Source organism: Coenobita brevimanus, chromosome 56 (assembly GCF_032717465.1).
Source record: "Coenobita brevimanus isolate Jiangsu-jjx chromosome 56, ASM3271746v2, whole genome shotgun sequence".
Lineage (NCBI taxonomy): Eukaryota > Metazoa > Arthropoda > Malacostraca > Decapoda > Coenobitidae > Coenobita > Coenobita brevimanus.
This window is the reverse complement of record NC_137009.1, coordinates 13358173-13381800: the sequence shown is the minus strand read 5'-3', so window position 1 is coordinate 13381800 and position 23628 is coordinate 13358173. Positions and strand designations below refer to the sequence as shown.

Genomic DNA, 23628 nt, shown 5'->3' with positions numbered 1-23628 from the left:
CATTAATCTATACTAATGACATAGGTGCCTTGCCAATCTACAATTACCATCCCAGCCTCCTAAGCTACAGTACGATTATTATTTACATTTGGAAGCAGCAGTAATCTACGATCCTCTACTGTACCCGCCACTGATGATGAATCTCTACATTATCCACATTATGGACATTGGTGACACCTACCTACCCATTATTTTTATGTGTCTAACTCTGGGCATAGGTTTCACAACTTGCTCCCAAGGCCCAGTAGTCCTCCTACATACCATACACCTTTACCTGTCACCACTTTGGCGTTAACACCCACTGTCCATATTGAATACATGCTAGACCTGTCTCATACAGGATGGATGTTTTGGTATTAGCGGGGGTATTTTTACGACATGTCGGCGGGTCTTTTGGTAGATCAGTATAGTCTGATTTTATAGAATTCAAATCCTTAAACTGTTTCCTGCTCAAGCGGGGATTTGAACTTGGGTCCAGTAGGACTGCAGGCCACCTCTCTACCGGTAGAGCCACCGCCTACCCCTGTCTTATTAACACTAGCACCATATTTCAGTATTAATCTGCATTACAAAATCAGCACTCAAAGACAAGGCAATTTTAGGCCAAGTTAAAGTAAACATATATATAAATCCCATCGTTCTTTATCTGTCTCGTCCATTATCAGGGCCACTGGACTGGAATAATTGGTGATGTTGAATTCGGACGAGCAAACTTCACTTTAGGCCTAGCCATGACCCAGGAGCGAGCAAATTCACTGGATCCTACCATGGTGTACATCATGGACGCCCTCGGCTTCATCACAGCCAAGAGTCCCCCGAGTGCACCCTGGCCGAAGCTCATCACTCCTTTCCAGCGTGAGTTAAAGTAGGATATCGCAACAAAACCAATAGGGAGGGTTGTGCCGCAACTCAAATCCCTTCTGGAATTCATTAGCTCAGCAGCTATTTCATCCTCTGTTCCCTTCCATCTTTAAGACTCAGCAGCAAGTCTTACAGTACTTTCCTGTACTCCTTGTCAGTCACGTGTGTCAAAGTAGTTCAACCTCAACATGAGGCCAAATCAGTATTTCCAAAGTGGGTTAGATAGGCCTTTTCAACCCAATGACAGCATAAGTCAGGCTAGGTAATTATTGTGTAAGTCATAGTAGGAATTTTCCAGAGTGACAGTAAGATTTTTCAATATAAGTCAGTACAGGAAATTCCAGTGTAAGCCAATGACAGATTTCCAACGCAAGTCTGTCTGTCTATTGCCAGACACCTGAATGCCATAAGGGGTGGCTACAAACAAATCGCCTCCATGTCGCCCCGTCCTCTGCCATTTCACTGCCCTCCTCCCAGCTCACACCCACCTCTCTCACATACATCTCCACTCCATCCCTCCATCTCATCCTCGGCCTCTCCTCCCTCTCCCTCCCTCCAGCTCACTTACATTCATTCGCCTAGTCTCTCGCTCTCCATCATCTCCAAATGGCCAAACCACCTCAGTATATGTTTCTCCGAACGCTTTCTATCACATCGACACCCACACCACAACGCTTCCTCACCTCCTCCTCTGGCAGTCTGTCTCTCCATGTAACTCCAAATGGTCCTCTCATGTAACTTATTTCCACCATAACTCTTGACTCTTGTCCTTCCAACAAGGTCCAAGATTCATTTTCATAAGTTTGAGTTGGTATCACGATACTCTCCTGCAGCAACTTTTTTTTACCCCATGCACACTTCCATCTTTCTTATCACTGCTTTTAAGGAACCAGCAACCTTTCTTCCATGTTGTACCCTTTCAAACACTTCATCCTCTAAACTTCCATCCTTACTTTTCACACTACCCAAGTACTTCAATGCACTCACATTTTCCATTTCCTTATCATCTTACCTCACTGTACATACGGTGACTTGATTTCTCTCGAAGACCATAACTTTTCTCTTCCCTATATTCACCTTTAGATTCCGTTTATTACACATTCTCCCAAACACATTCACCAAGCATTGCAGTTCTACTTCGTCTTCACTTAAGAGTACAGTATCATCTGCAAACAACAGAACAGAAAGTTTCCACACGCTGCCCTCTTTTATCAAGGCTGCTTCAGCATCCACTGTCCTACCTTGTTTCTGTTTTATAACCACAACCATACAAAGACTGAGCAGTCATAGAGACATGGCACATCCTTCTTTTGATCCAACATTCAGATAGAAATATTCGCTCAGCTCACTATCCATACGTAGTACTGCGGTAGCACCCTCATACATACTCTTTACGGCATTCAACTTCCCACTTACTCCACTATATTCTTAATATTTTCCATATTCCTTGTCTATCAACTCTACTATATTCTTTCCCGAGATCCATGAAGGCCGCATACAAGTTCTTTCCCTTGAAACTTTTCCACTAGACCTAAGGATGAGTATCTGATCTACACAACCTCTTCAGTTCCGAAAACTTCCCTGTTCTTATCCAACTAGTTCCTCTGTGGTTTCCCTTTGTCAGTAAGTACCCTACCATATACTTTTCCTCTTATAATCAGAAGACAAATGCCCCTATGATTACTGCACACTTCTTTCTCCCTTTTTCCTTTGTACGTGGGAATAATTAAACCTGACTTCCAATCTTTTGGGACTTTGCCTTTCTCCTTGGCCAATATACACATCTTCCAAATCCATTCTACTACTTTCTCTCCCCCATACTTCATCATTTCACCACACGTTGGTCAATGCATGAAAATGTAACGTTAATGCAAATAATTCCAGTGTAAGACTGTGTATGATATTTAAGTTCATGTATGTAATCCCAATGCAAATCTGCGTAGGAAGTGCTACCCTAAGTCAGTGTAGGACTCTGCAACGTCAAGCCAGTGTTGGAAACACCCACATGAAATCAGTGAAGGAATTTCCAGCGTGAGTCAAAATGGAAAAGTCTTTCATGCTTTCAAAGTAAGTCAGCGAGAAAATTTCCATATTAATATCAAAGTGAATCGAAGTAGGCGATCCCAAAGCGAGTCAGAGTATTCCAGCATGAGTCAAGTAGCTGCTGCTTTGACAAAATAAACAATTCAAAAACACACAAAGCGTGAGTTAGTCGTCCACAGTTTGAACATGGGTTTTGGTAAACATTTTCAGCATGAGTCAAAGTGCGCAGTACAGATGAGAATGACATTATTATCCTTTTCCGAATTGATGGAACCTGAGGATGGGCCAGTTTTCCAATATTTACAAAAGTAAGGATGGTTCACCAGCCGGCTTTCATTGGCGACAATTCATGACTGCAAAACATTCAAAAACTCCTTGTCTTTTAGTCACACATCCATATCTTATCCACCCATCTTTGTCTTGACCTATCACGTCTGAGTAACATGGAAGGCCAAGACGAAGATTGATGGATTTGGAAGCAGATATTTAAAGAAGAATGGTCTTGTTGTTGTGCATACAGAACAAGTAGCAAGGATATTCCTCGAAGAGGTAAGGTCATCTCAACAAACATCCGTTGTGGCCACTGAGATGCATTTTATTATTTCCTGTACTTATAATGCCGGGGTTGTGAGTTGTGGTAGGTGAGGGCACCCATCATCCACTCACTCAATGTACAGTGATGCCTTATGAGCTCTACCTTGAGTGACAAGCCAAATGGTTTCCTGTACCCAGGAAACCATTTAATACGCTGGGTGGTAGTCATATAATCGGGGTTTCTGGCAGGGTTAAGTGTCCCCCAGATTCCCATATCCAAAATCACTTAATCATGGCAGTCGTTTCAGAAAGCCTCGGAGGGCCCAATATCTGCCCAGGGCCCCAACCAAATGGGCAGACTCGCGTGGCCATGTTGTTATGGAGTACCAGGAGAAAATGATAATGGAAACAGAGTAAAGGATATGTATCAGGAGAGGAGGTTGTGCATTTGTAATTCTTATTTCAAACACAAAGATGCACATAAATATACATGGTACATGGTATATAGGAAACGGGGATCGTGTGGAAAGAAGCCTGATTGATTACGTGCTCGTAGAGAGGTCGATGATGGGAATGGTTGCTGATACGAGGGCTGTGAGAGGACGATGTGGAGGTCTGTCCGATCATATGATCGTGGTATGCAAGATCAAGATAAGAGGAGTGAGGTGGATCAAGAGAGAGAGGAGCAGTCAGGGAGAAAGACTGAAAGCTGAGAAGTTGAGGATCAAAGAAATGGCAGATGATTACATGACCAAAGTGGTGTGTGGTGTGACAAGAGTATCAACAATAAAGAAGTTTACGGGATGGTGGGATGAGGAGGTTGAGAAAGCAGTGGAGGAAAAGAGGAAGAAGTGGCTAAAGTGGTTAAAGGATAGGGGTTCAGTTGAAATAAGAAATGAATATATCGAGAGCAAGAAGCACATAAAGAGACTAGTGAAGAGGAAAAAGAAGGTAAATGATGAACTGGAAAGAAAAATGAATGCGAACTACACTGAAAATAGGAAGTTATTCTGGAAAGAGGTGTGAAAATGTAGAAGTGAAAGCTGAAAGAAATGTGATGGTGTGAAGGATGCAGGTGGTAGGTTACTAACCCATGGAGATGAAGTAAGGACCAGATGGAAAGAATATTTTGAAAGCCTGATGAATGAGAATAGAGTGAGCAGAGTGGCTGTAAACATGATTGGTTTTGGGTGTGTGCAGAGAAGGAATGCAGTGCCAGGAGACGTGACACTCGAACTAATGAAGTTTTTATGATGGTAGTGAAGCATGTGTAAGGGTTGATGAGCGCTGTGAAACGGCTAAAAAAAATGGGAAAGCAGCTGGGGTTGATGAGGTGTATGCAGAGATGCTTAAGTGTAGTGGAGAGAGTGGAATGAAGTGCTTCTTGGAGATATGTAAGAAGGCACGGATGAGTGAAACTGTGCCTGCAGAGTGGAAAAAGGCTGTGATTGTACCCAGTACAAAAATAAAGATGAGGGAAGTGAGTGCAAGAATTATCGTGGCATAAGTTTATTGAGTGTGGTAGGGAAGGTATATGGAAGAATTATTATAGAGAAAGTAAGAGAGATATCAGAAGTCCTAGTGAGTGATGAACAGGGTGGCTTTAGGAGTGGCAGAGGATGTGTGGATCAAGTATTTGCAGTGAGACAGGTAGCAGAGAAGGCTTGTAAGAAGGACCATACGGTGTTGATGGCATTCATGGATCTGGAAAAAGCATACGACAAAGTAGACAGAGGGGAATTGTGGAAAGTTTTGTGCATGTATGGTGTAGATGGTAAGCTGTTAGGTGCTGTCAAGAGTTTTTATGATGGTAGTGAAGCATGTGTAAGGGTTGATGGGCATCTAAGTGAGTGGTTCACGATCGGTGTGGGCGTACGACAAGGTTGTGTGATGTCCCCTTGGTTGTTCAATAGATATATGGATGGGGTGATGAGAGAAGTAAAAACATGAGTAATGGAGAGAGGGATGGCGCTGGTAATGAATGGTGATGGATGGAATATCTCAAATTTGTTGTATGCTGATGATGCAGTACTGCTTGCAAGTACTTGACAAGAACTTGGTAGGCTAGTGCAGAGTTTTGCTGATGTCTGTGAGCGTCGTGCCTTGAGAGTAAATGTAGAGAAGAGTAAAGTGATGGTTATTGAGAGAGAAGATGACTCCTAATGTGATGTCTCAGTGAATGGAGAGAGACTGGAATTGGTGAGAGAGTTCAAATACTTGGGTACAGTGATAGAAAAGAGAGGAAAATGTGCAAAAGAAGTTGAAAGTAGAGTGACACAAGTAAGAAAAGTAGCTTGTGCAATGAAGGCCTTGATAAAAAACAGAGGCTTGAGTGTTGCAGCTGCACGAGGCTTACATGAGGGAGTGTTAGTGCCAACTCTAACATATCGGTGTGAGACTATGATGTGGCATGAAAATGAAAAATCAAGAGTATGAGCAGTGGAGATGGGACTGCTGAGGAATGTATGTGGAGTACACAGGGTGGATAAGATACGAAATAATGTGATTCGTGAAAGGTGTGGAGTGATGAAGTCGGTGGACACCAGAATCGAAGAGAGTGTCCTGAGATGGTATGGTCATGTGGAAAGAATGGATAACAAAAGAGTGGTAAAAAGGGTATACCTAAGCGAATTTGATGGAGGAAGAGTGGTATGTAAGTCGGTGAGGCTAGGGAACTGACAAGAGATCGAGCTGGCTGGATGAATTTTGAGAAGTGCGTGATCAGGGATTTTGGCACTCCTTGTGAGCATGGCAGCGTCCGGATTGACTCAATAGGGTACGCTGTGTGAAGCTGCAGAATGTGGTGAATGTTTCTGGCGTATCCTGTACAGCCAGGATGCCGGGGGCTTTTTTTTTTTTTTTTATGCGAGGAAGAAGGAACCAAAGGCCATGAGCCCACAGTAACAGTTCCCTCCAAGAGAAAAACAAAATACAATATAGAGCCAAATTCAAGATCCGATCATTTTGAGATGCCTGGACACACTGCGTTTGAAAGACTGGAGATCATAGGCAGCAGGAAATACAGACAGAGGGAGACAGTTCCAGAGCTGACCAGTTGCATAAATGAAAGACTGGGAGTAACGGTTAACTCTTGCGTTAGAGAATTGGACAGAAAAAGGATGAGAGTTTGCTGCCAGACGGGTGTTACGCGCCTGTCGCAGAGGTGGAGGAATGCAAGCACACAGTTCAGAGGAGCAGTGACCATTAAAGTAGCGATAGAAAAGAGATAAAGATGCAACAGTGCGGCGAAGAGACAGAGGTTGAAGGGAGCCAGTAAGAGGAGGAGTTAATGAGACGAAAAGCCTTTGACTCCACCCTATTGAGAAGAGCTGTATGTGGGGAGCCTCCCCACACATGAGAGTTGTACTCGGATAAAACCCCTGTATAGAGTCAACAATTGTGCAGGGGTAAAGAAAGAGCGGAGTCGGCTTAGCACACCCAATCTCTTGGAAGCAGATTTTACAAGAGATGTAATATGATCTTTCCAAGATAAGTCCCGAGTAAATGAAACCCCAAGCATGTTCAAGGATGATGCAGGATTAAGCTGAATATTATTAAACATTAGTGGGTATACCTGTGGAAGATTTTGTCGGGTTGATAGGTGTAAGAACTGAGTCTTAGATGCATTAAAGACAACCATATTATTTTTACCCCAGTCAGAGATACGAGCCAAGTCAGACATTAGGTGTGCCATAGCCTCATCCCTTGTTTGTTGAAGTAACTGTTGAGGTGGGCATTGCGGGAACCGAATGGAAAGGTGAAGGGTGGAGTCATCAGCGTATGAGTGGATAGGGTTAGATGTACAGTTTAGAAGATCATTGATGAATAAAAGGAAGAGGGTTGGTGATAGAACAGAGCCCTGAGGAACACCACTGTTGATAGATCTAGGAGAAGAACGATGGCCGTCTACAACAGCGGCTATAGAACGACCAGAAAGGAAGCTAGCGATGAAGGCACAGATAGAAGGATAGAAACCGTAGGAGGGCAGTTTGGAAATTAAAGATTTATGCCAGACTCGATCGAAAGCCTTTGAGATGTCAAGTGCAATGGCAAAGCTTTCGCCAAAGTCCTGAAAGGAGGATGACCAGGAGTCTGAAAGGTAGGTGAGAAGATCGCCAGTGGAGCGTCCCTGACGGAACCCATACTGACGATCGGAAAGAAGGTTGTGATAGGAAAGATGCCTTAAAATTTTTCTATTAAGAATTGACTCGAAAACTTTTGAAATACAGGACGTTAAAGCAATTGGACGATAGTTGGAGGGTTGGGAGTGGTCACCCTTCATTGGGACTGGCTGAATGAGAGCAAACTTCCAGCAAGAAGAAAAGGTACAAGTTGACAGACAAAGACGAAAGAGTTTGCCTAGGCAGGGTGTAAGCACAGAAGCACAGTTCTTGAGAACAACAGGAGGGACCCCATCAGGCCCATATGCCTTGTTAGTACTGAGGCCAGTGATGGCAGAAAATACATCAACTGAAGAATGTTGAGTGAATTGAAGTGTGGCCTATTTGGATTGGGCAAGTTTGTGCTGTCTGGACATTGCTACTCCTCACCCTGCCCTTGGGTGGAAAAGGAGGTCCGGATGATGATGATGATGACAAACAGAATATGTCCCAGAATCTCATCTTGCGCCACATTATATTATTATATTTAAATGAACTAGTGTCAGTTACCCCCTTTACTGCAAATTTAAATTGATGTACTTGAAATGCAGTGGATATTTGAATGTGTGTTGCAATATATACGAAGGATGAGATTATTACAGCAATTTATCTGCACATAGCCCATCAGTTGTTTATTGCATATTACCATATTCAATTTCCATTGCAATGAACATATGAATGTGTGAGTTGGGTTCTGTCTGCAACAGGGATTTGGTCTATTACTTTTCTACCTCAATCAGACCACAACAGTTGTCTTCATTTACACACAACCTTCTATTAAACTTTTCTTGCAGAGAAGGCTTGAGCGTATGTGGTGTGTTTTGTGTGATGGTGTTGAATTTTAAATTTCGTTTCCAGGCATCATCACTATTTTTTGTTCACTTATACAGTATACACCAGCTTCTCTTCACACTTCATTTTCAGCAAAGGTTTGGGTGTGTGTGGTCGTGTCTGTGAGTTGTGGGGTTCTTCTTTACCAAGTCTTCTATCACATTCAAGCCACCATCTCCTCCTCTCGCCTAGATTCCCATGCTTTCATGCGCATCCTGGCTTCTTTCCTCAGCCAGTCCCTCTATGGCTACCTCTGGCTCTCTGCGGGCAGGGTGAGGATGAACCACACCGCCTTTTCATCATTGCCTGCATTTGATTTACACCTGCTGTTACTCAGGATATAGTGACACACACACACACACACACACACACACACACACACACACACACACACACACACACACATACACACACACCGCTCGCTGGTGCAGTGGTAACGTTCCTGCTTGCCAACTGGTGGACGGGAGTTCGTGCCTCGCTCAGGTTGCGAAAAGTTTCACTGACGAAGTGGGTGGTTACTGTCCCCCTTGAGCAAGGGGACGGGTGTGTGCGTGTGTGAAGGTCATAGCCTTGCCCTTAGATCGGACTATATGAGCTTTCAGCTCCCTTCCGGGAGGGTAAAAGCTGACGATCACGACCATCAAGTGATCCTGACCGACCCGGTGAATTACACACACACACACATCAAAGGAATACTCTCAACGGTCCTTTTAGAAGTCAGTGCCACATCTGAGTGCTATAGTACTTGTTAATGTAATCCGTTTTCCAGTTATATAATGGAATAGACACTTTATTTCACTAATGCTCCATTGATACAAATAGTTTTGGCAGTTTGGAAATATATAAGCTGTTATTTGATCACATAATGTGATATGGTTTTATCGACGGTAGGAAGGTTATTATAAACTGTTCAGTACCGAGTCTAGCAGATTCGTAAATCACTAGAATTATGATCTGCTGTTCATTTTAAAAGTCATGATGTCACGATGTCGACTCAGGACGGTCCTATTCTAAATTCATGTTTATACATTGTTATGGTGGCATGCAAAAACATGCAGAAGATAAAGGCAGAAAAAAAAAGAAAAAAAGAGATAATGAAGACTTTTTATAGTGTTATGTCCCCATCCCACACTGTCACAGGCTCCAACAGCATTAGTTCAGTATAGAATGGACGTTGCCCCGTGAGTTCTTCCTAGAGGCAGCCTTTCAGTGTACAACAACACAGAACAGCACAGGCGTTGTAAATAAACACTGGCTTCTTAAGTTCACTGTCTTTATTTTCCAAATAATTTCACCAAGTGCTTGCTAACTACAATTCACTGTTTTCACAAGTACCGAAGCTATGCAGTCTTCACTTACTGCAATTGCACTTAATGCTTGCCAACTTCACTTCATTATTTTCACAAGTACCGGAGCTATACAGTGTTCACAGCACTAACGCTTAACTACAATCAAACTGAACTGAAAACTGATTAAAATCGCTCTAGTCTCTTCCCCATCCTTATATAAGCTTCCTGTATTCTCGAGTGATCTACAACTTCTTCAAAGTTTTTGTGGACTCTCGGGGGAACAACGGTTACAACAGTTACCAACACGGAGACATCCAAAACATGCCAGAGTTTCCTTACACTGAATAACACTAAATTATATAGGATAGGAACTGAGATAAAATTACATGATTTAACCCGCCCCGTCCTGACCACTTTTTGACCACTGGTACCCCCCAATCCCGACCATTTTTCGACCCTTTTTTTTTTTTTGCTAAAACTTTCGCTTTTGGTGAGAAACATCGAAAATTCATAGAGAAATCGCTCACCTGAGGTTTAAAATACTCATTACAGGTAGGAGAGCCACCTTACCTTACTGGGTTTTCTATCAGGCTGGCACCAAAGAAAACGAGTTCTATGGGAGGATAACTATTTCACACCACTCATAAACGGTATTTATTTATTTACTGTTACGAATTTATATGTAGTACAAGAGTATATTGGTTTTCAAGCAGTAATATAGGCATTATAAGCATTGTTTCACTCACTAATACCTGACCTTTTTTTGCCACATTACCTGATCATCATTTCTAACTGTTTCTTCCTCTAATGCTATGTAAAGTTTGTCCTCCACATTGTCATTGATTGGGGAATCACTCTGGCCCTGAATTTCGTACCGTGGCATGACATGGCTATACTGGCCAGGTCACTGATAACAGGTGAATTGCTAAGAAAAGGGCATGCAAGGGGGGGAGAGGAGGTCATGCTGGGTAAGGCATTGTTTCTGCCTGGCATCTTGTTGAGGCAGGTGTCCCGTGTATACGTACCAAAAATGACTCGCGAAAATTGAAAATTGTGGAAATTATGAACCTTGCAATTGCAGGACGTTGAAGTACGTCCTCGGGATTAGCTGTGACAAAACGTGAGGACGTGGAAGTACGTCCTCGGGACGGCGCGGGTTAACAAACTTGCAAATAAAACATTACGGAGAAAAAAAAAAGCATAAAATGTATTGCATAACTTTAGAAAATCCTCCACTTACAAATAGAAAGGTAACTGGCAACTCTGACTTGTAATTGAAAAATGTGAGAAATACTGAAAATCTTCCAGTATTTTCTGTCTAGCAAATACTGCTTCTCAACACTATCCCCTCCCTAATCCCTTGTTGTCCCGACAGAATTGCACAATGTATACAAACATAACCGTTAATCCTAATGAAACATCTAATTATGCACAAATTAATCCTTCAACTTATCAGGTCTTCTCCTATGCTGCATCTGACGACTTCCATGCTCCTCCACACAGTCCACTTCTCCTGGGATGTCTTGGTCCTCTTCTTAATTCACTCCTTCCCTTCGGAAACTGTCACTATTCTCTTGTACTCTAGCTTCTTGATTCTCCTCAATGTCCTCAGCAGGGGGTGAGCATGATTCCTCGGAGACGTTGCAGCTGTACTGTACTGTCCTAGCCGATGGTACTGCCACAGATGATTCAGGTGTACCACCTTTGGGCGAGACTTCCTGCCTCCCTGAATCTGATACGTTACGTCTGATAGGCGGTCAAACACAGTGTAAGGCCCGTTCCATGGGCTCTGCAGCTTCGGTGACTGTCCCTTCTTCCAGTGAGGATTGTATAACCAAATTTTGTCACCATCCTTCAAGCTCACCTCACTTGCCTTGGCATCATACTTGCGCTTCATCACTTCACCTGAAAACTTAAGGGCTCCTCACATTTGACAGTGTACCTCAGCCAGGCTTTCCTGAAGATGCTTTGCATAGCTGGAGGTGTCTGTAGGCAGCCCCTCACCAGGTGGTTTTCACATTAACAAGTCAATGGGTAAACGTAACTCGTGGCCCAGGATCAGTTTTGCAAGGGTCTAGCTGGAATGGCATATCAGGATGCAGACCGATATGCCATCAGGAATGAAGGTGATTTCCGGTCCCATCCCGTCTGTCCCTCTACACAGCACTTGGTCAGTTCTTGTCTAGTTGAATTTCTCCATCATCCCATCTGACTTTGGCCTTAGTAAGGTCGTCCTGGTCTTCTTGATCCCTAGCAACTTGTTGCCCTCACAGAACACAGCAGACTCAAAGTTTCTACCCTGGTCTGAATGTAGCTCTTGTGGCATTCGAAAAAGACAGAAAAACTGGTCAACCAACAAATGAGCAACAGTCACAGCCTCTTGATCTGGGATGGCATAGGTTTCTGGCCACTGTGAAGTAGTCCATGGCGACACATACAGTATATACCGGTTTCCTCTTTCAGTGAGTGGCAAAGGTCCGGCAATGTCCACCATGACCCTTTCCATTGGTGCACCCTCAAATGGATGCACCGATGGAAAGGAAAGAGGTGCAACCACATTTCTTGGGTCCCTTCTTGGCACAACATACATCTCAGGGCCGACACCATTCTTCAACATCCTGACGTATGCCAGTCCAGTAGAACCACTGTCACAGCCAGCTTAGAGCTTTCTTCACTCCCAGGTGCCCACAAGTGATCTCGTTATGCGACTCATTGAAGATCCCAGACCTCATTTCTTTGGAACCACCGGTTATCAATACTTACTGAGGCCATCGGGTGTCTCCCACTGATGTTCCAATAGTCAGTTGTTCAAACGAAGAAGGTCCCATTGCCTCTAGTAGCTCTTACTCACAGCGCTAAATCTGGAAACCTCTTCCCTGGATGGTCACATTGTACTCTGCTGTAGCCACTTTAGCACTGCTTGTACTGTAAATCTGCATCCTCCATTTGCATCCTCATCAGGTCTTCTTGAACTGCACTGGTCTTGTCACTGCAGTATGGCAGCATATCTTGCTAAGATTCCCATTCCTGATACACTGCATGCCGTCTGTTCTTCCGTCTTTTTGCTCACTATCAGTCTAGGTTCTCTTGCATTTCCTCAGCGGTGGGGCTTCTTGGGAAAACCTTGCTGGTTGTTGCTTCTTGTCATCATCCATTACTAATTCACCCTCATCCTTCTCGACTTCTGCAGCCTTCTTCTCGCCGTCCTTCTCATTTGGACAAGCATAGCAGAAGTGTCCCATCTCACCACATGTCCAACACGAATTTGTTGCAATCGTGAGTTTCCTTGCACTGTTTGGTTCTTGATCCTTCTTCTATTTGTAACAATCCTCCTTTTTGTGTCCTGGCTTCTAGCAGAACCAGCAACCTACTCTGGTCTTCTGTTCCCTCTTCCATTTGTACCAGTCCTCTTTCCTATGCCTTGGCTTTTCACAGTGGCACCAAATTTTTCTGCTTCATGTACCTGTCTCGTTCTTGTCTTGAATCTTGCACTACGACCTGCCAGAAAAGTGGACATACTGGACCTGATGTAGGACTCAAATTCTAGAGCGTTGGCTAGTGCTTCTTGCGTGCTTCTGGGTGTGCCTGCCTCACTTCCACTTTCAACTCTGCATTATCAAGAGCATCGATGAACTGGTCCCTCAGAAGAATAGCCAACAGGTTAAGCACTGCTCCAGGGTATGCCTTGTAAGCCATAGTCTCCAAGTCATGAGTAAGCTGCTTTAACCCCTATATGCCGGGTTTTTTCCAATGTTGCACACTCCTCCCCTATGGGGTATGTCCACAATGGAAAAAATATCCTTACTTCAAACCCTATTATCTGTCAAACTGTAACAGCTAGAGAAAAAAAAATTAAAGATTCATAAGACTCACCAACTCTTCCTCATTCAAATGAAAGTACCCCATGTCTTCAGGTGGTCCCATCGATGAGTAAGGATACGTTAAAGTTCAAAGGGTGGCGAGAAGATGCCTGCAGCTATACATGTCAACCGGCATTCATAATGGTTATACACGTCAACTGGCGCATAGGGGTTAAGGACTCATCTCGAGCCCATACTCAGGTCCGGAATCTTGCTATGTAAACAGTCTTGTACATGATCCCATCTCTGCACTCCAGTACTTCTACTAGGACTGATAAGTGCTCCTCTTCTTCACTGACATATGGCCCAGAATTTCCACTGTGCAATTCTTGATGCTAGTAGCAAGCTGCACTGCCCTCTGCCTATCATCCCAACCATTCTGATCAGCTAGTAACTCAAACTGTGCACAGTAAGCTTCCCGAGATACTCTACCATCAAATTTCTGAAGGTTATTTTTAATTGTACCTCCATTAGAGGCGTGCACTTCACCGGTTTGAGGCCTAAAAACTAGGACATCATAACTAAGTCCAGGACTTAAAACTTCTGCATTCTGATTATCAACTCTGTAATGATACCTTTAGGTGCTTGTGATCCATCAAGATCCAAAGTACACTATCCTTTCTTTTCATATGCTCCTGTACAGTAATCTGAAGCTCAGCAGTGCATTATTTCTCTACAACATCAATTTTCTCACCAATTATTGTCACATGGTCACCTGCATGCTTCAGCTGGTTATCTACATGCTGTCTTCACTCAATCACTATTCCCTCAATAATCTTCAACTGGTTGTCTACATGCTGTCTGCACTCCATCACATTACTCATTACCTCAGTCCTTCTGCTAGCATAGCTCAGCATGTACTTCCTTCTTTAATAGTTGCTGCTCTTCCTTCTTTTCCCCCATGAATGCATCTAGCTGTTCTTGCAACCTTTGTTGCTTCTGTAATGCCTCTTGAAGCTGTTCATTCTGTGCTTGCAATTGCTCTTTGATTTCTTCATTTTATGCCTGTAATTGTCCTTAGAGTTTTTTGTGTCCTTCATTCTGTGCCTGTAGTTGTTCACCATGTGCTTGTAATTGTACACCTTGTGCTTGCAATAGCTGTTTAACTGCAGCCAGTGATGCCTCCTCATGCCTTGCTTGGCCTTGTGTCTGTATACCTGCCTCCATGTCGAAGGTTAGATTCACTGCAGCACTTTATGATCCCACTCCTGACACCGCTGTTATATCACTGTCCCACATTGCCACATACTCCAACAGCACTAGTTCAGCATAAGAAGCACGCTGCCAAGTGAGTCATTCTTCCTAAAGGCAGCCTTTCAGCGTACAACAACACTGAGCAGCACAGGCATTGTAAATAACACTGACTTCTTAAGTTCAATATCTTTAGTTTCCAAATAATTACACTTAGTGCATGCCAACTACACATCAACTGTTTTCACAAGTACCGGAGCTATACAATCTTGACTACCCGCTGTTACACTTAATGCTTGCCAACTTCACTTCACTGTTTTCACAAGGACTGTAGCTAAACAATCTTCACTAACTGCAGTCACACTTAATGCTTGCAAACTTCACTGTTTTCACAAGTATCGGAGCTATACAATGTTCACTCACTGACACTGAACTACACTCAAACTGAACTTAAAAAAAAAAAAAAAAATCTGAAACTGCTTTAGACTCTTCCCCACCCATTTGTAAGCTTCCTGTATTCTACAGTGATCTACTACTTCTTCAGAGTTTTGTGCATTCTCAAGGGAGCAACGGTTACAACAGTTATCAACATAAAGACATCCAAAACATGCCAGAGTTTTCTTACACTGCATAACACTCAAAGAAAATTTTAGCATACAAACTGATATAATATTACATGATTTAACAAACAATCGTGTAAACAAAGTGTTATAGAAAAAAAGAGCATAAAATTTAATGCATAACTTTACAAAATACCTCTGCTCACAAATAGCATGCTAACTGGCAACTCTGACTTGTAAGTGAAAAATACGAGAAATGCTGAGAACCTTCCAGTACTTCCTATCTAGCAAATCCTGTTTCTCAAGAATAGCATCACTTTGAAAGAAGTGTAGCAACAACCACCTTCCCCTAGGTGTTTCTTGGGTTCTGGCTCCTGTACGCCTTCTTGGTGACAACCCACTACAAGACCTCCCTCACCAGTAATTTAGCAGTGCCCTTCATTCCCCCACCGCTAGACACACTCCAGCATCTCCTTGGGTCCAGCCTGAAGTATGGTGTAATTGACGTTAAGGTAGGTATTCGTCAAACAGACCTAAACTCCTATAATTTGAGGTACAGGATGAAGAGCTTTAAAATAATTTAATAGTTTATTCTCTTGAAGCACATATATAACATAACTTAATCTGCTCACTCAGTTATTTGGTTAATACAATTTGGAACAAATTTTAGCTTTCAGATATTCAGGATTACCAGACAACCAAAACACAGGGGAAAAAATCATTCATGCCAAGTTTCACAGAAGGCAGGGTTATCAGTGCAGTGTGTGCGCGTGTGTGTGTGTGTGTGTGTCTGTGAGAGAGAGAGAGAGAGAGAGAGAGAGAGAGAGAGAGAGAGAGATGAGGGGGGGGGAGGCAGAAGGGAGAGAGATTGTACAGAGTACTAAAGAAGTAACTGGACAGTAAAACAAACTCATTTGCAGGGAACATAAATCCAAACTGCCAAGAAAGACATAGCAAGTGATATCAGGTTTATAGAGGTATTTCACTAACTATGATGAAAACTTGTCTACATTTTCTACCTTTCTTCCCATTACGGCTCGGAACACCAACTCTACACATCTCTTATCCCATAGTATCAAAAGGTGGACAGGAACATGCAATGCTATAACGACAATAGCACTGTACAATTGAGTAACAAATTTTTCTCCACTTTTACTGCATTCTATAGTGTCATGCAACCATTTCCACCTTACCTGGTGCAGGAAAGTTACGCCATCACGTTGTGGCACTGATATAGCCGGATGGTGAACTTGTCCAATCGATCAGACATCCTTTAAATCCATGAGTGTCATGCGATATCTCTATCATATCATTGTATTCAGCATTTTATTGACACCTTGCAGTGATTATGATAACTGCTACTTAATATTATACACAGTTCTAACTTCATCTACTATTTTTACAATTAGGGAGCAGAATACCAGCTATTCTCCACCTCCCGCATCCCACTGTACCAAAGGCTGTGGAGGGACATGAAATTCAACAGCGATGAAAACAGCATGCGCATGGTTGTGGAGGGCACCTACTCTTATATCAAGCTACGCAGCCTCCTGGTGCTTCAGATGTTGGTGCACAACAGGAACCCCAAGAGAAAGACTGATCTATATGTGGCAAAGGAGGAGTTCTTTCCAGCCGGATCAGTGTGGTATCTGCCCAAAGTAAGTGACAGAAATAGAAACATGTCATTATTTTTAGCATTTCCTTCCAGCTAATGTCAGAATATTTTCTCAGAAAAAAGATGTAGAAACATGAGATGAAATGTACAGTTATAGTTCATAAATTCTATAGCATTGTAAGTATGGAACCATCATACTGTGTAAAACATAAAGAGAGGCCTGTTTCTACAGTATATTTCGATCACTTAATGACAAGGAAGATGGTTGAGTGAAAAGATACCAAGTTTTCAAAACATGATAGTGTTAAGCTAGCCTATGATTGGTATGGTAGTCAGTGAAGTTATTGCTAATAACAGTGGCTGTTGAGTCGTGCAAAGAAACAACGGGAAGCGGTGCCAGGACACAGCAAACCCGTCCCCAGCTGTCATTTTAATGCTGACGTATAAACACAAAAGGATATCTAGTCAAATATGTCTCATATCAAATTTTGAGTATAATGGGCGAAACCTGATTTTATGCCCACATGAAATTTTAGGCCCAACCCACCTGACATTGGCCCCCTACTGCTAACTGGGATGTGACCTCCCTGATATAATGAGGCATGTTATAGGATGCAAATTTGAAAGTTGGATCTTTAGGTTTTGGTTTCAGGTCGATATGACGAAACTGAAAGGAGTAAAAAAAAAAAAAAATTACCCATCACCGTTTTTTTTTTACATTTACTGTGCGTACAGCCTAGAGCTTGGCCCAATTTGGCCCAAAATTTAATGAGGTGATCAGAAGGTCATAGCCCATCAACACTATAGTTTTAGTCAAAATCACACGAGTAGGTTTCATGTAAAGTTGTTAACAGACAGACAGACAAACTGACAGGCAAACAAAATAAACAAACTAAGTGAAAACAATACCCGTCCCCGAGCCCCTCCAGGGTGGGGATGGGTAATTATATGGTATCATTAATTTTACTTTAATATATTAACCATTCATATATTAACCTAGCCATTTACAGCTTTATGTCACCCCGCAGTGACGTTTTGGGTAGTTTTCAGATCTTTAAGGGACTCCTAAGTCTTGCAACTATTAGCCGATATGTAAAGGGTGGTATGCTTGGTAAGAACTCTCCATTTGATAAAAGGTGAAGCAATTCTGTGCTCTGGAAGGTTAACCCACTCCGTTCCATCCGATTTTCCACCACTGACTCCCCCCAGTCCCGACCAATTTTGGAAAAAAAAAAATTTTTGCTCAAACGTCCACTTTTGGTGAGAAACATTGAAAATTCATAGAGAAATCGCTCACCTGAGGTTTAAAATACTCGATACACGTAGCAGTACTCCTTACCTTACTGGGTTTTCTATCAGGCTGGTTCCAAAGAAAACGAGTTCTATAGGAGGGTAACTATTCCACACCACTCATAAACGGTATTTATTTATTTATTTGGTATAAATTTATATGTAGTACGAGAGTATATTGGTTTTCAAACAGTAATATAGGCAATATAAGCAGTTTCACTCACTAACACATCAACATACCTGACCTTTTTTGGCAACATTACCTGATCATCATTTCTGACTCTTTCTTCCTCTAATGCTACGTAAACTTTGTACTCCACATTGTCACCGATTGGGGAATCACTCTGGCCCTGAATGTCTTTATTGGCCAGGTCACTGGTAACAGGTGAATTGCTGAGACAATGGCATGCGGGGGGGTGGAGGTCATGTGGTGTAAGGCATTGTCCCTGCTGGCATCTTGTAGAGGAAGGTGTCCCGTGTATACGTACCAAAAATCACGCGCAAAAATTGAAAATTGTTCAAATTATGAAACTTGCAATTGCGCGATGTAGTGGTACATCAATGGGTCTAGCTGTGACAAAACGTTGTGACGTTCCCATATGTCGACGGGATGCCTCAGGTTAACACCCATGCTCCCCAAGCAAGTGTGGGACTGTGGGTATTATATTTTGATTAGTGAGTGTGTGTTTTTACCTTACCTAATTGTATCTTTAACAGGAATGAGTCAAGCTCATACTGTTTTGTTTATCAAACTATTTTTATAATACATATCCTTAAATTTATGAATAGTTTTGGCACACACTATATCATTTGGTAGTGCATTCCACTGATCAAGTGCCGTATTTGGGAAACTGCATTTCCTTACGTCTCTATCGTCTCTTAAATTTGTAGTTTTTTGCACTGTCCACTTGTTATGCTCCCCATAGATTATATGTTCGTGTATATCATTATTTTTCCCCGAGATGCATATATATAGCATAATCATGTGTCTGTTTTTCCTTCTATCCTGTACTGGTGGTAGATTTTTTTTTTTTCTAGCTTGTCTTCGTTGCTTAGATCGCTTAAGCTAGGTACCTATTTTGAATCTGCCCTTTGTACTTTTTCAGTCTTATAATAGATGTGTTTTTTGAGATGAGGATTCCAGCCTACTGATGCATACTCCTGGGTTGATCTGATCAATGATGTTATGATCTTTATCTGTGAATGCTATTTTCATATTAGCTAACAGGATGTTCATGTTACGTGCCTTATCACTGATGGGGTCAGCCGGGGAAAGTCTGTTATTGATAATCACTCCAATTATAGGTCCTTCTCCCTTTCTGTTATGTGTAGGATTGAAGTTCCTAAATTATAATTCCATTACAGTCTTATTTCACTTTTCCCAAATTTAATTACATGACACTTGTCCACATTAAATTCCATTTGCTATTTATTGCTCCATTCATGAAGAAGAAGAACAATAGGGAACCTAGTGCCATAATCCAGCACAAAGCCGGATCATCGGCTACAAGTTGTGTACGCTGGGTGGGCAGGGAGCACAGACACGGCGCCGTGAAAGCAATGGGTCAATGGGATAAGTCTATTATATCACAGATGGGGCTACTGAAGTACAGTTGGGAATGGAATTAGGTGTCGGAAAGAAGACCAATAACGGTAAGGAAGGACATGATATTATGGAAGGAAAAATACAGTGATTCTTGGATAAAGTGTGCAAGAAGGCGGGGGACATTGGAGGTGAGACAAAAAAAGGAAATGAAATACGCTGCTGTAGAGTGTAAAAAGGACAATCAAGGAAAATATGGCGTAAGGAGAGAATGGTAGTGCAACGAGTACAAAGGGGAGAGCGACCACCAGACATCAAATACTAGTGGGTAAGTCTAGTATGACCAATTCTAAGACGAGCTAAAGCAGTCACCCACCTCCTATTACGGTAGCAAGGGGTCAACCAGGGAGAAAAGGTTTAACAACATGCAGTTTAATACCAGTGATAGATTCCCAGCAAGACTGCCACCGGTGTTGAAGGAAGGAAGATAGGACAGGAAGAAAGTCAGAGACTGGAATGAGGAAGGAAGGAGAGGCATCTCTGGCAACACCCATGCAAGCCAACTGATCAGAAAGTTCATTGCCCGCGATGCCCACATGTCCTGGGACCCAATAGAACTGGACTGTTTTACGACGAGAGGAGATACGAAACAACCATTCCAAGATACGAAGGACTAAAGGCTGAGAAGTAGGAGGTGACTGAAGAAGGGACAGAGCACTATATGAATCAGAGAATATCACAAATGAGGGAGAGGAGGCACGAGAATATACCACAACGCAAATAAGAGGGCATATAACTCCGCTGTTAGAAGACTCGCATAAGTAGGAAGGCTAAAAAGATAAAAGGTGTTAGGAAAGAGAATTGCGAATCCAACACCTGCAGGTTTTTTTTGAACCATCAGTGTATATAGGGACTGCAAAGGAATGGTGGGAAAGATGGTCATAAAATCGGGAACGGAGAACGAGGGAAGAAGAATTGGACTTGGAATAAGTGAAAATGGAAGGTCAAACATGGGATCGCGGAAGTAGCCACGGGGGAAAAAGACATGTGCGGAAAGTGAAAACATTACTAACAGTAAGGGAGGAGTGTGAAAGGAGAGTACGAGCTCGAACTGCAAAAGGTGGCTTGGTCCAAGGACTGGAAGTAGAGAAGGGGTACGAGGAAAACGGTACAACTTATCATAGGCACGAAGAGAAAGTAGAGCACAACGGCAGAAAAGTGATGGAACTCCTGATTCAGCATACAGACTCTCAACTGGGGAGGACTTAAAGGTGCCAAGAGCCAGACGCAAACTGTGATGATGCACAGAATCAAGTTGTTGGAGGACGATGTCTGAAGCGGAAGAATAAACTCGGCAAGCATAATCAAGTTTAGAGAGAACGAGAACAAAATGGAGACGAAGGAGAGTAGTCCGATCAGCATCCCATGACAAATGACAAAGTTTGTAAGAGATAGAGGCGTTGCAAGGCTGAGATTTTCAAGGAGGGAATATGATCCTTCCAAGTAAGATGGGAGACGAAAAGAAGGCCAAGAAAGGAAGCAGAGGTTTTGTATGGGAGAGGAGAGTTATATAGAAAAAGAGGTGGTTGAGAAATAAGATGGGAACGAATAAAATAATAGCATGAGAGTTAAGAGGAGAGAACCGAAAGCCATGAGAAGTAGCCCATTTTGAGGCAGCAGAAACCACACATTGAATAAGATGACCAAGGGCAGAGATATCAGAATTTGAAGCATATATTGCAAAATCATCTACATGTAAAGAAGAGCAATCAACAACTAGGAGACAAGAAACAGTCCTATAAATTGCCAATAAAAAAAGAGTAGTGCCAAGAACACTTCCTAGGGGAACACCTTTGTATTGTGAGAATGGGTCTGAATAAGTATGCTGAACAGAGACTCTAAAGAAACGAGGTGATAGAAAATTCTTCAAGAAAACACCAAGGTTACCATCAATACCACAAGAACGAACTGTGTGTAAAATATGGTAGCACCACGCTGTGTCATAAGCCTTCTCAAGGTCAAAGAACACTGCGACAACAGATTGCCGAGTGGCAAAGGCTAAACGGATATAAGTCTCTAGATTTAGGAGGGGAGTTAAGGTGCTGCGAGCTTTTCAAAAACCAAACTGTGAAGTGGATAAAAGCTGCTTGGATTCTAAGAGCCACATAAGACGATTATTTATCATACGCTGCGACAGTTTGCAAAGACAGCTAGTAAGGGCAATGGGGTGATAATCTTTGAGGGGCGTGGCCTTGCTTTCCCGGTTTAAGAAACGGGAGAATGACAGCATTACAAAAAGAGGGAGGAATCTGTCCAGATACAACTGTAAATAGCTAATAATAAGGCCAGGGCCTTGGAGGATAGGTGAGGGAGCATATTATAGTGTATGTCATCAGGACCCTCGCAAGTGTTCTCACAAAGACGAAGGGCACAGGACAACTCATGGAGCATGAATGGCGCATTATATGACTCACTAGACGACAGCTTGAAGACAACAGGCGTACATTCAGAAGCAGCTTTAAGGGCATGGAATTCAGGTGAGAGATGAGAGCCGCTACTAACGTTGTAAAAATGAAGACCTAAGCCAGTAGCAACTAGATGAGCATCTGCAACTGACTCCCCATCCAAATGGAGGACAGGGGAAGGCATGGGAAGATGCTTACTGGCTATTTTGCGTGTATGTTTCCAGATGGAAGCAATGGGTGTATTAGCAGTAATGGTGGAAACGTATTGTATAATCTTCAGCTACAGCGTTTAGCCTGTTTAACAATCTTACGAAGAAGGGCATGGGCCTTTTTAAACAGTAGAAATGCACTCTGTTCATCCGGGGTGTTGGATTTGCATAGGTAACTCTTCCAAAGTGCACGTTTAACATGGAGTGCCACAGTACAATCCAAATCCCATTAAGGCACACACTTCAAAGTAAAAGGATGGGACGACCTAGGAATCGCAGTCAAAGCTGCACTCAGAACTAACACTTTACAATTGGTGAGCATATCTGAAACAGTAGAGAAGGAAGAAGGAGGTATAGAAGGAACAGTTAAAGAAGTAAGTGACGGCCAGTCAGCTTTCAAAAAACACCATCGAGGGGGTCTGAGTACAGGACAATATGTAGTAAGAGTAAGATTGATAGGAAAGCGATCACTATATACAACGTCCGAAAGAACAGACCAATGGAAATCTAAAGAAAGAGAAGGGGAGCACAAGGTGAGATCCAGACTGAAGAAAGTACGAGTTTTAGCGTCAAAATGCATTGAATCTCCCGTGGTCAATAAGGATAAATCATTATTATAAATAAAAGACTCAAGGTGGCGGCCAGGCGAATTAGTAACGGCATCGCCCTATAAAGCATGATGACACTTAAAATCTCCCAACAGTATAATTGGAGTGGGTAACTGGGATGATAAAAGAGATAAGGCAGAGAAATCAATAGGCTGGGAGGGAGAGAAATAAAGCAACCACCGTAATCCAACATCCGAGAAAAACATGAATAAAATGACATGGAACAGTGGTGTTAATGGACAGACGTTCAAGAGGAACTGTATGGTGGACTAGGATAGCTGAAACAGAAAGAGAAGCAGGAGAGAACAAGAAACAATAGCCGGGTATAGGTACCGGAGGGGAAGACAGACGGGGTTCTTAACAGACTAAGGACAGACAGTGAACTGAAAGAAGATAGCGAAGGTCAATGCGATGGGCTGTAAAACTACGTATGTTCCATTGTAAAACAGACATACTAAAACTTTCAAACACAAATAAAAGTAAAAAACATAAAAGTAGTGTTTAGGAAAGATAAAAGGAAATTAATATTAAAGATAAAATGTAATACACAGGAAGAAAAATAATTATAA

At 42.5% G+C, this 23628-nt stretch overlaps 1 protein-coding gene across 1 annotated transcript in view; it reads left to right on the top strand.

The window, feature by feature from the left end:
- Positions 1–731: 731 nt before the first annotated feature.
- Positions 732–23628, top strand: part of LOC145401647 (glutamate receptor ionotropic, delta-2-like) — a 296114-nt gene continuing 273217 nt past the window's right edge. The window contains exon 1 of the mRNA XM_080273839.1: positions 732–855. Coding sequence (XP_080129965.1) covers positions 732–855 — 124 coding nt within the window. The remainder of the gene's footprint in view (positions 856–23628) is intronic.